Here is a 17458-nt window from a genome sequence, read left to right on the forward strand (position 1 = left end):
GTGGGGTCCTTTCCAACCACAGGTGGGTCAGCCTTTAATCTTTACATTCATTGCATCTGCAGGATCTAATTAGACACAACATTTTAGCTGCTCATTTTATTCCGCTCCTGCTGCTGACATCACGTTAACAAACTGTCTTTCTTTTCCTAAACCACATTTTTTACTTCCACGTGTGGACAATACTCGCAGAACTTCCAATTCCACTGACTCTTCTTTCCCATTCTCTGTAACATTTCAGATCAGTGGCAGGGAGCTCAACCAGTTTGTTTCAGACCGAAACCCCCGAGTCTCACCGCAGGGCTGCCGCGGATGACTCCGGTTTGTAAACTTGCCCTTAACTCGCTCCAGCCGTGCCCGCTGTGACTCCGTCCCGCCGCCCCGGGGAGCTGAAGGTGCAATCAATCCCCGCTGCTCCTGACCGTGCTCTCCGCCCCGCTCCCCGCAGGCACCGGCTCCTCGCGCAGCCCTCGGCCCAGCCCGCCCCGACCCGACCCGACCCGGCCCGGCCCGGCCCGCTCCGCCGCACCGGCACGGTCCCGCCAGCCCCGGAGCCGCTTCGTGGCGCCATGCGGAGCCCGGGAGCGGCCCCGCCACGCCGCCCGCTCGCCGCTCCTCCGGGCGGCCGAGCCGCACGGGCCCGCTCCGGGGCAGGTGCCCAAGCCAGGCGGGGCCCGCTCTGGTGCAGGTACCCAGGCCGGGCCGGGCCGACCCCGCTCGCTCCGGGCCCGCCGGGGACTCACCTGGCACCGCCGGTCCGTCGCCTAAAGCCTTCCCCGCCGCTTCGCACCGCAAACACCAGCGGCCCCGGAACGTCTCGCGCACGGCGCCGCGCCCTCATCGGTGTCCTGTTCCGGGGCACCGAGGCGCGGCGCCGCCAGGGGGCGATGTCGGCCGCAGCAGCGCGCGAGCCCGGGCGAGGGGGGGAAACGGGACTGTACCGTATTTACCAGAGTACGACGCGCCTCTGCTGCCGTACGTACTGTAGTTAATTCGCACCCACACGGCCGTGAGAATATCTACTGTATTAAATTTACGGTAAATATTTTATTCAAAGAAGCTCCCAAAGCGGTACTTTGGCCGCGACAGCGCTGGCCGCGGGCTCGCTTCTGGCGGCTGGTCAGGTCAAGTGCCCTCTGGTGCCCTCAGCCAGCAGCACCCCTCAGTGCCCGCTCAGCTGTGGCCGCCGCCCTCACGGCTCTGCCCCGCCGGCTCCGGCCGCCTGCCAGGGCCGTGTCCCATTCCGGGCTCCGTGTTCCCCCTTCCCGCGGTCCGTGTCCCATTCCCGGTCCATGTCCCACTGTGGGGTCCGTGTCCCATTCCAGGCTCAGTGTCCCCTCTTCCCGGTCCGTGTCCCGTGGCGGGCTCGGTGTCTCCTCCCGCCACCCAGGGGAGGAGCGTAGCGGGCAGAGGTGGCCCCGCTCTCCCGCCCCGCCCCGGCAGGTGCGGCGCAGGTGAGGCGCGGGCGAGCGGCAGGTGCGGCCCCGCGCGGCTCCGTTCCCGTTCCCGTTTCCCGTTCCCCGTTCCCGGTGGCCGTTCCCGTTCCCGCACCCCGGTCATGGCGTACCGGGAGCTGGTGCGGCGCTGGCACGAGGCCGTGCGGGCGGCGGACCGCGGGCACTGGGACGCTGCACTGGATGCCTTCGGCGGCATCGCGGAGCCTCCGGCCAGGATCTACTTCAACGTGGGCTGCGTGCAGCTGCTGGCCGGGCGGCCCGAGGCGGCCCTGCGGGTGAGCGGGCCGGGAGCGGGGGGATCCCCGCGGGGGGATCCCGGGCATGGGCGGCTCGGCTCCCCGGGTCCGCCTCGGGGGGAGCGATGCTGAAAGTAGATCTGGAATCCGGCGTTTCGCGTCCTGCGTGTCCAGCGGGAATGCGAGCGGGGATGTTGAAGGATGAATGGTTGGAGGAAAAGGTTTAACTGAGTGAATCACAGAGAAGTGAAAAAGGTGGAAGTTAAAAAGGCGGATGCGGCCGTCAAGGACAGGGTTCAGTGGTACACTCAGTGATGCCCGGTTCACAGTTGGACTCGATCTTTGAGGCCTTTTCCAACCTTAATGATTCTGTGATTCCATGGTTCTCTAAATACTATGAAAATCCAGATCAGTGGGCAGAATCATTTTGAAACAAGATAATAGAGAGTAGTTAAATTAGATACTGGAAACTACATCTGGCTATATACCTTAACTTTTGTTAAAGCTATATCAGTTAAAATCCTGTCCTTTAGGTGAATTTAGCTCGTTATCATGTGAAAACCACACCTCTGAAGCTCAGCCTGCCTGATTCCAGGAGACCACCTCAACCCACTGGACATGCATAATAAATTAAAAATGTATTGTAGCTTTAAATCAAAGCAGGAAAAAGATTGTCCAATAGCTGTTCTGTAGCCATGGGTTTAGACATGAGATGGGTGTACTTTCAAAGTACAGATACGTTGCCTGGCTGTGGAGACTGCCAGAACAAAGCTGCTGTGCCGGAAAACCACTGCCCTTTTTGGGAAGGGAGAGGAAGTGCCCTGAGGAAAAGCCTTTTTGTGACAGTCTGTACATCCATCCATTCATCTGTCTCCAGGGAGGAGATGCAGATAAACCTTTCTCAAACAGCGTAAGGAGCCACTGTGCTGAGGGGCTGGGGCATCGCAGTGGAGCCCTGGGCAGGCAGTGGCTGTTTGGAACACAGTGGGGCCATGGAGGTGAGGGAGAGAGCTCAGGAGTGACTTCTGAGCCCCAGTCACGGGGCAGGGACTGGGAAGAAGCTCAGCTCTACTTCCGTGTGGATCGGGGTTGGTTGTTGTTATTTCAGGTATAGCCCAGGCAGGCAGACATTCCAGCACGGTGTGTGGGGTCACAGGGACTCACCTTCCCCTGCAGAGCAGGGCAGCAGGGCAGCAGGGCTGGGCTTTCAGCACTTGTTATCCCCACGAGGTGTCTGCAGTGGCAAGGGAAGGAGCACAGCCCTGATGCTGCCCCAGGAGGACTCCTGGCTCTCCCAGCACCATGAGCTGCTACCACAAGCACCGCCTGTGGTTAGCTGGGGCACTGAAGCAGAAATACTGACTTAGAGGCCATTGTGAGAAGCACTGCAGCTTCCTCCCTCTCACTCTTTCATCACTTCAGCCTTCCCCAGCCTGGCCAGTCCTGCTGCTCCCACTGGTCAACTCTGCTGCAGGCTACAGTTTTCCCATTTTAAGAAGCCAGATGGCGAATGCAGCTCATTTATATCCAGTCCATTGTAGCAAGGAGGGGTAAAAGCCTGCAGCTCAGCTCACGCAGAGCCAAGACCTGAAGGATGGCTGGGAGCTGTGCCCAGCCCTCAGAGCTGGGCAGGAGCCCAGGGGTTGCCTCTGGGAGGGCAGCTGGGAAGGGGCTGGCTGGGTGTGTGTGCCCAGGCACTGACAGGACACATCCCAGCTGGGCCCTGCCTGTGTTTTTCTCCTCAGGCATTCAATAAAACCATTGAGAAGGACAACTCCCTGGCTGTGGGCTACTTCCAGAGAGGATTTGTCCACCTGCAGCTGGAAATGTGAGTGCGGTGCACAGCCAGTGCAGTCTTTGGTTCTCTCCTTTCAGTCCTGCTTTATTCCTAAACCTAAATGATTCTTTGATTCCAAAATTCCCCTCTTCCAGCAACCTCACAGGGTTCACAGGATCTGCTTTAGCCTTGGAAACTCTGTCATAGGTCAGCAAGTCTTATCTCTGATAAGAGCTGCACAACTCTGGGGTGGCTGACACATGGCGTTGCTGTCCCCTACAGACAGAGACTCCTGCATGCAAGGCTGCCACAATGTTATGTTGCCATTCAGATTTTCTCTAGAAATTTAAAAAAATATAATTGTGCTGCTTGGTATGTCTTCACATGACACACATGAGTCTGGCCTTCCTAAAAATGCAGCCTGCACACTCTCCTGCCAGCAGACTTCAGGGGCCTGATCTCAGTCTCACTGATAAAACATTGAGGTTGCTCCAGAAGTGTCATGGGATTGATTACTCATTGTTTCCACGGTTAAATCACAGTGACATCCTCCTCAGGGAGCTGGGTGAAGTATTTTAGAGATCTTGTCTTATCTTTGAGATCAGCTATTGTCTTTCCCCTTGTTTTCCCCATATTTCCCAGACCTTAATCTCCACAAAATGCCTGTCTTTATTTCTGGAAGGCAGTCAAAGTCAGCAGTTCTGGCTTTTCCAGGAGAGGGGCTGTGGCTCTCTGGAGCTGCTCCACCAGCAGCAGAAGCAAATGTGCCCCAAGCACAGCCACTGCAGGGGCAGCACAGCTGGCAGCTGCTTCCTGCCCAAAGGGCTGATGGCCTCCAGCCCTCAGGGCTCCTTCCTTCATCAGAAGCTGCTCCCACCCACCAACACCCACCTGGGCACCTTCTCTTGGCCAGGTGCCCACTGCACAGCCCTTCCTGGGCCCTTCCTTTCACCACTGCAGCCTCAGTGGGCACCTGCTTGGATTTCAGTTGCATAGATGGTGTAAATTCAGACTAATACCCTCCTTATCCAGAGAGGTTCTCTAAATTTCTAAATGTTGAGGTTCTAAATTTCAAGTTTCTCAATTTCAATGCTCTGGCCATGTGTGTGCTCTCCCTGGTCCCCATCAGTCAGGTTCCCAGCCCTCAATCCTCCTGGAACACGTGCTGAGACAGGCAGGGAGCTCCCAGCAGTGGGTAACCTTGGCTCTTTATAACACATCTCTGGTGCAGCTCTCCTTGCACAGGCTGCAGAGCAGAACACATGTTATTTGCTAGTGTGATTTTTAAGCTTTTTAAACAGCCTCCAGCTGTTTTAGGCTCAGTTTCTTGTGTCACCTCTGCATTGCAGGTATGAAGAAGCTCTCTCTGACTATCACATGGCCTTCAGTCACCTAAGAGAAAATCCCTTCATTGATTACAAGCAGCTGGGGCTGAGGCACATCCTCTATGCCTGGGAGGTAAGAGCCTGGCTCAGCAATCCTTCCCCACTGTTGGGGGTATCAGTAGCAGGCATTAGTGACCCAAGAATTTTTCAAGAAAGTACATTAGAACTGTAAAAATATTCTGCTTGCACTTTTTAAAAAGTAATTTAATCATAAAAGTTGTAAACCAACATGATCTCTGGAAAGTTTAGCAAATGATGCAGTTTGCAAAGTAAAACTGTTCAGAGCAGGTGCACAGGAATTTCTTTATTGAGGGGTTTTTATTTTCTCTGTATCTGACAAAGTGATGGCTGCCCCATCCTTGGAAATGTCCAAGGCCAGGCTGGATGAGGCTTGGAGCAACCTGGTCTGTAGAAGGTGTCCCTGCCATGGCAGGGGTGGAACTGGGAGCTTTAAGATCCTTCCCAACCCAAACCAGTCTGGAATTCTGTGTAATATTTAGACTTGGGTGTAAATACACATGGAAGTTTAGTGAATTCCTCAGTGCTCAGAGTTCATTGACAGATGAGAACAGCACTGATGCAAAATGTGGGCTGTAGGAAAGTCAGGTGCATGAAAGCCTCTTTCAACTGCAGCAACTGATCTTAATATTCCCTCTGTACCTGAACTTGCACCCCATGCTCAGGCTGTGTTTGTAATGCTTCATCCTGTACCTCTTACTGTCACACAGGGCCAACCTGCCACATCCTGTTCAAGGAAGCTCAAAGGCTGAATTGATTGTAAATTTTTGTAATATTTGGACATATGTAAAGGATTCCTAAAAACTGTCCTTTACTGGAAGGGTTCATTTTGTTTTCTCTGAGTCCACACACAAAGATTGGAAAGCAGATACAGGAAAGAGGATTTAACTCCTCACTTTCGTGAGAGTGAGGAGTCATTGTGTAACTCCAGCCAAGCATCTCAGCAATTTTCAAGCACCCTTTACCTGGCAGGAGGAAGCTATCCTTGGCATCCGTGGTATTACCCAAACCTCCCTGGCTTTAACAGCTTCAGTGCCACGGCGCTGCCTTCTCTTGGAAATGAGCAGTTCCCTGGGAAAGGGGCAGGGCTTAGGAGTGTCCCGAGGCTGGGGCCCTTCCTGGTGTGGACACACGACCCCTTACTCCAGGCATCACCAGGACATGGGCTGGCCCTCCAGACTTGGGATCAGCATCCTGATTCAGGTGTATCTCATTCTTACCTGGAGCTCATTTTTCAAAATACACAATCATCCTCCAGCAGAACTGTGCCATCAGCTTTCCCCATGCACAGCCTGTCACATGCTGCAGATGATCTCCTCGTGGGAGATAACATGTGTGCTTTGAAAACCCAGAAATATTTGCCTCTTGCAAGGCTGTGACACTTCTGACTGAGTGAGAACTGCTGCCTTGCCTCCCGAGAGGGCCTGTCCCTGCAGTTCCTGTATGTGCTCAGCGTTGCCATTCCCCACACTCCCAGACAGAGTCTTCTACTGCCATGGTTAAGGAGTAAAGGAAAAGCATCCTATGAGTTCGAGCCTTGTCCTGAGCAGGGCGTGCAGCCAGGTACACACCTCAATTCCCAGCTGATAACCCTATCACAGGAGATAAGGAACTGTCTGACAGTGCTCTGGCTGTGGCCCAGCTGGTCAGTGACAGGGAGAGATCTCCCACTCTCAGTATAGACCACAGCTCCCCAACACCCCATCTGCAACACTCCCACAGCCTGCTCTTCCCCAGGAACAGACTGACATGCTGCTGAAGGGTGACAAGCTACAGCTGACAGTTTGCACATTCACAGCCCACTACAACATGAAATAGTTTCAGTTAAGTTATTTTGCAGTGACAGGGAGTCAGGATCACAAAAATCATTACCTAGTTTCATGCAGAAAAGCACCCAAGGAAAGCTTCCTGGCCTTTTGGCTGCAGGAAGGATCAGAATTAAAGTGTGGTATCAGAGTCTTCCCCTGCTGTCTCTCTTCCCCTCATGTCTCTCATCACCCTGACCAGCAGCTTCAGCACACCCAAGCTTTTATTTTTCCTTTCTGATTGTGAAATGTTCCCAGCTCTGCTGCTCAGAGAGCCTCTCCTGTTACTGAACTCTTGGTGCTTTAGTGCCTGTCCCTGTTTCTTGGCTGAGCTCAGGAGGACGTGTTGGGTGTCCCTTGGTCCTGGCCCTCTCAGTCCCCTCCCTGTGCCCACTCCAGGTGCTGTACAGCACTGCAGCAGTGCAATGCCACCTGCAGCAGTGGCAGGAGGCCAGGGTCACCCTGGAGAAGGCTGTTGTGTGGAGACCTGAAAGAAGAACAGCAATCCTGGAGCTGGCCCTTGAGCGGGTGCAGGTAAGGCCACCTCTGTGTGCTCCTGGGAGTGTGCATTGGGCTTCAGCTCAGGGATGTGTACTAAAAGTTGTCCTTTTGAGTGTTCCTGACACCTGCATGTTCCTGCTATCCACCCACCTGCTTGGCCACCTGCTAGCACAGTCTAAGCCATTTGTACATGATGCTCTGCCAAACCAGGGCTTCAGGTGATCGAGGAACTCCATCTTCCCCAGGTGCTTCACTGCCCAGAAACACCATAGTGAAGAATTTTGGGATGACCTCTGAGGCAGGGGACATGGCTTCCTGGTCCCTCACATTCAGGAGCTCAGTTCCATTTGTACTTGTCCTGCAAAACCAGTTTCCTTGTGCAGTGCTTCAAGTGCAGAACCCCTACAAGTGCAGGCCTGGAGATTCTCCCTTTTCGTGGCACTGACTGGCTTCTTTTGAGTCCCTTTGGCCTCAGGAACAATTGGTGGCAGCTCAGATATTAATGTCAAGCACTTTTAGAGCTTAAGTTGGGTGTGAAAGTGTTTCACACCCAACTGCTGCTTCTAAGTAAAAGTTTCCTGTTGGACTCCTTTATGATCTGAAAACATTTGCAGATCTCTGATTTACTCTTCCTGAAGGATTCATCACTTTGTTTTTAATCTCATAATCTCTTCTGGCATCACATTTGTGCTTTTCCAGTGTATTATTTATATTTGCTATTAGCATGCTACGCAGTGGCTGAACAGAAAACATCTGAAAGCAAACAGAAAAGCTGTTTAGAAGATCTGTTTGATAAACCTTCCTGCGCTGCCCCCCTTCCCACCCACCCCGTGCCAGCAGTGTCAGTCCTTGCCTCCACACTGGGGAGGGGCTGCTGAGCTCTCAGTTTGCTCCTGCTTTTGTGGAGCCTGAGTGGCCTTTGTCGAGTTCACAGCTGAAACTTTTGCCCCAATATCTTCCTGGAGCTGCTCTTGCACACCTAAGCTGTATTTGCTTTTCAGGGCTCTGATGTTTCATTCAATGCAAATTGATGGTTTTTCCTTCACCTGCTCTCCCCACTCCAGGACCACCTGTTTTTAGAGCCCATGCTGGTTCCTCTTGGGGAACTTTTCAGACCACGAAAGAAGGAAGTTGAGCAGCTGGATTCAAAAGATTTCCTGGGTAAACCCAAGGTAACAGGCACATAATTGTCACGATTAACAGCAGCAGAAAAAAATCTTGCCTCTGCCATCTCCAGAGAGCAGTGCTGTGTGGGCACCCAGAGCAGGATGGGCAGAGCTTGCAGCCAGTCCAGGCAGTCAGGACACAGAAGCCAAAATTTGTTAGAATTGCTACCCCTTCTACCAAAAAATGCACTTTGGCACTAAAATACCTTTCCAGTCTTGGTCACTTTAAAGTCTGAAAGGGCTGAGCAGATACTCTGGGAACCTGTGGTTGCCTTTTTGCTGACAATAACGTTTTTAAGAGGGGCACATTGTCCCAGCATGCTGCTGCTCAGTCCTGCATTCCCAGGGGGACAGGTTGGCACTCAGGGGACAAATGCTTTGTCACATCCCCTAAAACAAGACAGCAGAGAATTTCTCTGACCTTTTCTGTGACCAGTGCAGTCAGAACAGAGAGCTCCAAAACAAATAAAAGAAAGGGAAAGTAATAAATTCACATACTTTTAAAGAAACCTTGGAAAGACTTAAAAAATGGGACACAAATGGTTGAGGTTGCCTTGGGAATCCAGCTCTGCCTCTCCCACTGCATGTACAGCTCCACATTTTGCCTGACCTTGGGATACCAGAAGGAAATGGGTCTGAGCAGATAATCTTGGGTGAAGTTTGGGAATCTCTTTGTCCAGCCTAGATTCACTGATTGCTTTGTTGTCCAACAGGTCATCTCATCCATCATTCCCAACGATGAGTACATTGGCTTTGAGCCTCTCAGGCCTCAGGTGAGCAGGACAGGGCTGTGAGAGGAGGAACGGAGCTGTCATGGAGCTCCAGAAAGGAGCTCAGATCCAAACCATCAGGGGAAGGAAGAGTGGACTCTTGGTAAAACCAGTGTAATACCAGCCTGGATCCATGGGGATGTTCAGAGCCAGGCTCAGCACTGGCTGTAAGGGACTCAGTGATGGGAATCTCCAGCCCTTTAAAGATGCATTTTTGGATCTTCACCATGTCAAAACAGCAGTGCTTTGCTGTGCTCAGCCTGTCTCTGCTCATCACTTCAGTAAATGTGTCAGTGTGAGCACAGCTGCCTCCCACCCGGCTGGGAGTTCCTTGGAACCAGGGGAGGGGGAAGAGATTGTCTTACTTCCTGATGAGATAAAGAGGGAGGGGAAGGAAGAGAAGGCACATCCTTGTAAGGTGTGGAGCCGCAGACTTTTTCTGGGTGGTGTGGAATGACAAATGGGGTCAAGAGTAAAGACAAAATAGCACAGTCAGGAGGTAAGGTGGCACTGCTGCTATAGGAGGCAGTTTTACAAACAGATCCTGTTGTTTCTCCCACAGAAACAAGGCTTTTATGAACCCAGTGCCAATGCTCTGCGGTGAGTGTTCAGTTCCACCTTGGTCTTACCCTTCTCTCACTACTGTTTAGAAAGTCTTTTATTCTCTGGCTGCTTTGTGTGAAGACTCCAAGGGATCCACAACCACTCTGACCAGGGGTGGAGTGAATGACAAACACACAAAGGCTTCTGTGGCTGCAAAGGAGCTGCAGGTCCCTGTTATCTCCGCAAAAGCCTCTGGGCAGTTTGCAGGATTTGATTCAATGGTCTTGGGAGACCAGCATGGATCGTGGCATGCCTGGGGAACGGGAGCAGACAGAGGTTGTGGGGCCTGCCCAGGTCTGTGGCAGAGGATGCTCAGCTTTCCATGTCATTGTCCAGGTGGTCACAACACAAAGCAGAGACTACAATCAGTCTCAGATGGCAACTCTTTATTATCGAACATGGCTGACCTTTTATGCACTTTCTAATTGTTTATACTTCTTCTACCTTAACTATTGGCTACAATAAATCAACATAACACCATTGGTGAAAAGTTACAGTGACTTCAGCTAACTTTCTAAAAATACTTCATCCAGCTGCAAGGTTCTCTTCTTATCTTTCTTCCTCACTTCTCTTGGTCTCCTTAGTTACAGCTTTAGAAAAAGCTCCTTATCAGCTTCTTCTTGCTTCTCAGCTTCTTCTCACTCCTTTAGCTAACTGCTAAAGGCCTGCTGTTAGCCTCTTCCACATTTCCCATCTTAATTCCCAGGACAATTCCAAATACTCACAACCAGCCCTAGTGTCCTAAGCCAAAATCATGTTCAAACCCCAAGAAAGTAATTTGTTTCGGTGATATTGCACCAGCAGTACTTCAGGGCTGTGTCGATCAATGTTTTGATCTTGACATTGTTTATCAGTACGATGAAAATGCAGCTGCATTTGGGAAATCAGGGTTTCCCAAGCCCCTTTTGTTCCTAGTTGAACCGGAGAGCAGCAATGGAAATCCCGATTTCCCAGCACCCTCACCTTGCAGCCCGTGCCAGCTGGGGCCGGTTTCCCAAGCCCCTTTTGTTCCTAGTTGGACCGGAGAGCAGCAATGGAAATCCCGATTTCCCAGCACCCTCACCTTGCAGCCCGTGCCAGCTGGGGCCGGTGCAGTGTGGTGGCTCGGAGCCGTCAGCACCGCGCCCCAGGCCGGTCAGCGCTCCCCTCTCCCCGCAGGGAGGCCGAGTCCGGCTACCACCGAGTGCTCTCCCGGTACCGCCCCGAGCAGCCTCCGGGGCCGGAGGTGGCGGCCGGGAGCCTGGTGTTCGTGCTGGGCAGAGCGGCAGACGGCTGGGCCACGGCCATCCACGACGGGCAGGTGAGGGACACGGCCCCGAGGGTGCTGAGGGAGGGACACGGCCCCGAGGGTGCTGAGGGATGGACACGGCTCCGAGGGCGCTGAGGGAGGGACACGGCCCCGAGGGCAGGACAGGGACACGGCCCCGAGGGCAGGGCTTGGCCCCAGCCGCCCTGAGCACACCCCTCAGGAGCTCCTTCCCACACCCCCCAGATTTCCTGACACTGGGCTCTCACCGGCCTCTGCCATTCACCTCTGTAGATCCACAAGGATGGCCTCTGGATCCGTAGGGGATCCTATTGTGGAGTTGTAGCATAGCAAACCTCACCAAGGACCACCATTTAGAGCAGGATTTATCCCCTGAGAGCTCTGATGGAGCTGGGGAGCTGGGCTGGTCCTTACCTGGTCTGTAGTGCCTCTGTTCAATGAACTTTGGGAAGGTTTGGGGACAGTTTCAGCTGTACAGGCAGGATTTATGAACAGCTCTAGGGAAGTCCTAAGGACTTAGAGCCCAACAAATCTGACATCTTCCTGCAGGCCAGGGAGCTGTAGTGTAAACAGACTGAATAGAAACAGATAAACACAAGAGGGAAAATCTTTTGTTGGCAGAAGCCATTTCTCACCTGTCTAGTTCACTTTTTGAAAGTGAACTAGAATCCAGGTATACTTGTTGTATACCTGGATTAGGTTCAGTGAATGTATTACCTGCCTATCTTTCAAAAACTCACAAGATTCTTCATAAGACCATTATAAACCAGTAAGGTGTTTGAGCAATTGAGGCAGTGCTCTGAGGACTGATAAAAATACGGAATTAAAAACTGGATATAAAGGAACAAGTTTTTCTTCCTTTCATTTAAAAAAAATTATGTCCCCACAGCAAATCCTCTGTGACATAAGCATTTAGCATATTCCTAAGTGATACAGGAATAGGGGAAGAGCCTGAAGCATCTGGAGCTAACAGGAACAGTTACACAAGTATTTGGATGTGCTGGTTGACTGCTCAGTGAAGTGCCAGGTGAAATTCAATGTAGAAAAAATAAAAATAGACTCTCAACAGGAAAAAAAAGCATTGTAAGCAAAAAATTACAGTGCTCAGTTGAAATGAGCAGCAGTGATTGTCAGAAGACACAGAAATGCTGTTGGACTGGTATCCCTGGGCATCCTTGCTGCTCTCTGCCTGAGCTCTGTCTTGGGAGCAGGGATTTGGTGGGTGTTTGGTCTGTTCCACTGCAGCCACTTCAGCAGCAGCTCTGCTCCCAGCAGGAAAAGCTGCAGAAGGATCATTGGATTTTGTCCAGCAGTTTGTGAGCACTGAGCACTTGGGTGGCTCAGGCACATTTGTGTGGCCATAGGGTGACAGGCAGTGCTGGGGCTGGGCTGGGGTTGCTGGGCTCCTCTCTCACCCTGCTCTGCTCCATGTCCCTCTGCAGAAGCTGCACATCCCGAGCTCTCTCCTGGAGCCTGCCTCAAGGATGGATAAATGGGTGAGCTGGCAACCTTGCAACCAGGGGGAGGGAGGGATCAAGACATACATTTGGGGCATTTATCTGTAAAATTATCACAGGATAGGACAACTCTGTAAGAGAAACATAGAGTATGAAGCACTGAGACTATTGACTGAAGATCAAATGCTCTTGAATGGGAGCAACAGAAGAGTTAGGAGTATGAAAAATCCCTTTGACTTGGAAGAACTTAATCTCTCATCTCCACCACAGACATAGCCACACATTATCCCAATCATTTTCCATCTGAACCCAGTGTGGAAGGGTTCAGCTCTGCCCCATTTCCTGTGAGGGAGTTTTCAAAGCACATGCTTGTCCTGATGTTGCAATGATGTTTTAGTTGTTATTTTTCCCCCTCCAAATGAACCCCTGGTACACACTTGGGTGTTTGTTCCATGGCTGTGTCACTGTCAACCAGCCCAAGTGGGGAGAGCCTCAGAACAGTGTGAGCAGCCTCCTTCTGTTCCAGCACCAGCCCAGCAGGGAGCAGGGTGCCAGGAAAGTGTCCCCAGACCTCTGCCCTCAAGAGCCTTATTGCTCCAACTCATCCAACCATTCAATGAGCAGCTCTCCCTGAGGCTTTCTCTGGAGTTACACCCACAAGTCTGTAGCTGGCTGCAGCCTGTCACACACCAGCCTTGTCCAGGCTCCCATTTTCTGCCCTCTCCTTTCTGATGCTGTTCTGTTGCAGAAGATCAGCACTGGGATTCCCCTTCCTCCTGCCCAGGTGCCTCCCAGCCGCCTCCCCATGAAGCAGAAGCCAGGTAATCCCTGGGCCCTCAGTGGGTGAAGCTGTGCCCAAACCCTGCTCTTTAGGGGGCGTGAGAAGGTGGTGGCCCCACTGCAGCCTCTGCTGACTACAAGGCTGTTACCCTGCCTTTGTGCTGTTCTGCAGGTCCTCCTGGGGAAGAAAATGCCTCTGTCAATGATGCCAGTGCCCACATGGACTCTAAGGTGAGGTGTTCCACGGGCTGAAGCTGGCACAGCCTCAGGAGACCAGGACTGGGAAGAGTGCAAGATTCTTGCCCAGAATTCTTGAGCTGCTCCCAAATCACTGGGAAAAAACCTCCTTCCTCTGACCACTTTTCCATTCTAAAGAGAGGCTCCCATGTGGTCTTTCCTCCCAATTTGTGAGCATCCCACTTTGTGAGACAGCCCAAGGTTGACCTGTTGCCACGCTCCGAGGCACCAGGAGCACCAAATGCATGAGTTCTTGTGCACATGCTTAACAGCCCACTTTGCAAGAGGCAGTTGTCTTTGAATGCCCTGCTGTCCCTTCCCCCCTCTTCCTGTGTCCCATTTTCTGTCCCTATCAGTCTGGATAGCACAGTTCATTCAAATTTGCCCTGTTGGGTAATGTCCTCTGAGGTACTTCCATGTCCTTGCCAGCCCCTGCATGTGATGGTCCTGGAATGACTCCTGTGACCCTCTTGGGACACCACCTCTGTCCCTCAGCTGCAGGTCAGCTCTGCCACACCTATTTTTGGGGCTTTTGGGGTAATTTTTTCAGGTGTAGTTCAGCCGGAAGGTAGCACAACAGAGGAATGTGGCTGCTCCTCTCCAGCTGGCTGGAGGAATTGGGGCCCTGCTCATATAATTTTGGGTTTAGGAGGTATCTGTAAAATCAGAACCAAAACCAGAATTCCTGAGTCACAGGAGGAACATTTGATCCCATGCTTTGAATCCAAAGTTCCCCCTTTGAAATTCAGGTCTGCATTTTGATCTACTGCAACATGGTAGCACAGAGATGAGGGATTGTGCCTGTGTCACCTCTCTTGGTATGAGAGCAGATATTGTCAGTTGGGTTTGTTAGTCAGTTGTGGTTCTTCTTGATCCATGAACTTCATAGTCAGTCTGGGTTCTTCCCCCAGAGGGTGCTGGCACTGCCCAGGCTCCCCAGGGAATGGGCACGGCCCCGAGGCTGCCAGAGCTCCAGGAGCCTTTGGGCAGCGCTGCCAGGGATGCCCAGGCTGGGGTTGCTGGGTGATCCTGGTGGGTCCCTCCCAGCTCAGGATGCTTGATTCTCCACCCTGACTGAGGCCATCTCCCCACAGGTCCCCCCGGGGTGCGGGGAGGCCCCCGCAGGCGCAGACAGGCCGGCGGTGCTGCGGCTGCGCTGTGAGTGCTCGCTGGTGCTGCAGGCGGGCGAGGCCCCGGCCCTGCCAGCCCTGCGGGCCCTGCTGCGGGACAGGCTGGCTCAGCAGGCACAGCGGGGCACGCTCAGGTACGGGGCTGTGGGGTGGCATGGGCCAGCAGCCACTCCCCTCAGGACATGGGCATCCGGCTGCCTCTGGGCTCCTGGGAACGTTTATCTGGGGCCAAAAGCACACAGTCTGCTCAGAGGGCAAACCTCACAGTGGGCTTTGGGTGGGACAACTACATGATCCCTGTGGGGAAGCACATGCTATTCCTCTTGTAATCCCCTCCCAGTACATCAAGGGCTCAGGGAGGGCTGCAGAGGGACTTATGACAAAGGCATGGAGTGACATGACAAGGGGGAATGGCTTCAAACTGACAGAGGGCAGGGTTGGATGGGATATTAGGAAGAAATTATTTAATATAAGAGTGGTGAGGCCCTGGCACAGGTTGCCCACAGAGATTGTGGATTCCTCATCACTGGAAGTGTTCAAGGCCAGATTGAATGGAGCTTGGAGCAACCTGGTGTAGTGAAAGATTCTCTGCCCATGGCAGGGAGTTGAAACTAAATTATCTTTAAGGCCCTTCCAAGCAAAACCGTTCTACAACTCTGTGATTCTATGGGCCTTGGAAGCCTAAAGGATCTTTCCTAGGAAGCTGTACCATGGTCAAGAAAATGGGAGAAGGAAAAACTCTGTGTAGATGCAGCTGCTGCAGGTTGGATTTTGTCCCACTCAGCTCAGCCTTCGCAGTAACAAGGATCAATGCAGAATAAGCTGGCACTCAGGCAGAAGATCTGGGGTGAGGTCTTCCTGATTGTGACACTCCTTGGGACACACAGTGGCATCAGAAGAGTTTAGAATCTTTCCCTCAAGTTTGTGTGGGAGGAGGTGACAGTGTCACTCCCCACAGTGCCATTTCTGCCTGCTGAGCATGCGGGGTGGCCCCATGTCACTGTGCAAGGGGACAAGCTCAGAACTGGTCTGCAAAGGGGACTGTGAAGACTGAGGTTGGCAGAGGGCTGGGCTGGCCTCCAAGTTTGGCTTTAAACGAAAGTATTTGCTCAGCATTAATGAACCCTTGCAGCTACAGGCTCCTGGATGGCACAGAGCTGGGGACAGTGTTGGGACAGGAAGACCTGGGGAAGGTGTGGCAGCAGCTGATTGAGGGCAAGCTGATACTCTGTTGCCAGGTACGTAGGCTGGGACAAGGTCTCCGCTGGGCTGGGCTCCAGTCTCTGCTTTGCTTTGCAACCTCCATGCTGGCTTTTTCCTGCAGGACTCGGACTCCCACTCGGGCAGACCTGTTCTCTACCAGATGCTGGCTCAGCACTCTTACCTGCCACAGGGACCAGGGGACCTGGAGTTCAGCAAGGGAGATGTGCTGGATATCCTCTCTGAAGGTAGCTCTCCAGTCCTGCTGCTGGGCCAGGCTTTTGGAGTCTGCTCTGGGGAGGCAGCGGGGAAAATGTGGCCTCTCCAGTACTGTCTCAGGTTCATACTCTCAGGAGTTACAGGCGCGCACCAGGTTTTTCCCAGAGTTAAATTCCAGCCATGAAAACTCTCACTAACCCCACTCATATGGGCCAGGGCTCATTCCTGCTCCTGTATGTTTTCCAGTGAACGAGGAGTGGCTGGAAGGACGATGCAATGGCAAGACTGGCATCTTCCCCAAATGCTTTGCCACCCAGACCAGCTGTGATGCTGCCTTCCTATAGCAAACAGGAGCCTTTTCCTGCCTGGCTGCACCCCCAGGGGTGGGAGACACTCATCCCAGCTCACTTGGGCCCCAGCCAGCACAGCCAGGAGCTCTACTGTACCTGGATAGGGCATATCTCCCACTCAGATCCATGGGGTCAGTTCCAGCAGTGATGGCATTTCCCACAGTCTGTTCCCTGACCTGGCATTTTTTACTTCATGCTTACACTGCCAAAGATGTATGTGTGAAGAGCAGAGAGCAGGGAGAGGGCTCTGGGGTTTGGCAGTGGGAATTGTCCATGTGGGAGCTCAGGCTGCTGTGTGGGAGGAGGTTCTCCTGAGTGGGAGGAGGTTCCTCTGGGTGGAAGTCCTCATTCCCTCTCCCTGTTGCTCGTGTTGAGGCTGGGAAGCTGAGCCTCACTCCCAAAGCCAAGGCTGGCTGGCTGGGAGCAGGGGGCAGAGCCCTATTCCCCAGGCTCTCGGGTCACATAACCTTATCTCCACCAGCCAGAGATGCTGCTCTTTCAAAAGGCTTTTGGAACAATAGGATAACACCATGAGTTAGGACCACTGTCTTCCATAGCACATAGCTATGGACCTGACCATTCCTTCGCCAGGTGCCTTGGGCACTTTTCTTAAGCCCTAAGGCCTAGGTGAGATCTTGGAGCACAGAGAAAATAGGCACTTGTGGAAATCCCCACTGCTCAGAGCAGCTCTGGGTTTTGGGAGAGCCCTGGAGAAAAAGGGCTGGCTGGAAGTGCAGTGCTGGGCTGGTGCTGCAAAGGTGGAAGCCCTGTCCAATTCCTGCAGCTGGGCTGGGCTGATCTAAATAAAACACTCAAGTGCCTGGAGCTGGAACCTGTTCTGGATTTGGTGTCTTGACAAAACTTGGCTATGTAACTTGAATATAAAATAAACCCTGAGCCAGAGTTGGCAACTCTTAAATCAACTTCCACTTGTGTTTTTCTGCTGAGATATGCCAGTAAGTATTTTTAACAACAGCTGACAGTGTATTTGGGAAGAGATTCTGTCACATACTACAAAAATATTGCACATCTTGCACAGGGCAGGATACAGATGATGTCATCCCTCTGCTCAGAGTTAGGTGCCCACCACCGCTCTCCATTGC

The 17458-nt window shown here is 52.7% G+C and overlaps 2 protein-coding genes across 11 annotated transcripts in view; one reads left to right on the forward strand and one right to left on the reverse strand.

Moving 5' to 3' along the window:
* The window catches only part of EXD3 (exonuclease 3'-5' domain containing 3), a 253033-nt gene extending 252141 nt beyond the window's left edge, over positions 1-892 (reverse strand). For 4 of the 8 annotated variants that reach the window (XM_077189002.1, XM_077188999.1, XM_077188998.1 and 1 more), the window contains exon 1: positions 741-875. The gene's annotated coding sequence lies outside the window, so the exon portion shown is untranslated. Of the gene's footprint in view, positions 1-740 lie in introns of all 8 variants that reach the window. The other 4 variants (XM_077189000.1, XM_077188996.1, XM_077188995.1 and 1 more) reach the window with 3 other exon arrangements.
* Positions 893-1461: 569 nt separating this feature from the next.
* On the forward strand, positions 1462-17268 carry NOXA1 (NADPH oxidase activator 1). 3 transcript variants are annotated; one of them, XM_054646608.2, is made up of 15 exons: positions 1462-1729; positions 3436-3518; positions 4817-4925; positions 7075-7209; positions 8241-8348; positions 9056-9115; positions 9675-9712; positions 10874-11015; positions 12425-12478; positions 13188-13260; positions 13392-13450; positions 14551-14720; positions 15719-15824; positions 15911-16034; positions 16252-17268. In XM_054646608.2, exons 1-15 carry the CDS (start codon positions 1556-1558, stop codon positions 16347-16349), a joined length of 1533 nt encoding a protein of 510 aa, XP_054502583.2. In that variant the 5' UTR covers positions 1462-1555; the 3' UTR covers positions 16350-17268. The 3 variants fall into 3 exon arrangements, with proteins under 3 accessions (XP_054502583.2, XP_077045118.1, XP_077045119.1); XM_077189003.1 differs by having other exon boundaries at positions 15911-17268; XM_077189004.1 differs by having other exon boundaries at positions 13191-13260; positions 15911-17268.
* Positions 17269-17458: the final 190 nt, after the last annotated feature.

This window comes from Agelaius phoeniceus, chromosome 21 (assembly GCF_051311805.1).
Source record: "Agelaius phoeniceus isolate bAgePho1 chromosome 21, bAgePho1.hap1, whole genome shotgun sequence".
Lineage (NCBI taxonomy): Eukaryota > Metazoa > Chordata > Aves > Passeriformes > Icteridae > Agelaius > Agelaius phoeniceus.

Bases quoted from the DNA above. Each gene is read 5' to 3' on its own strand.
- NOXA1 (XM_077189003.1), top strand. From the start codon at position 1,556: ATGGCGTACCGGGAGCTGGTGCGGCGCTGGCACGAGGCCGTGCGGGCG. The intron at 8,349-9,055 runs GTAACAGGCACA...GTTGTCCAACAG, and splicing joins ATTTCCTGGGTAAACCCAAG to GTCATCTCATCCATCATTCC. The intron at 14,721-15,718 runs GTACGGGGCTGT...GAACCCTTGCAG, and splicing joins GCACAGCGGGGCACGCTCAG to CTACAGGCTCCTGGATGGCA.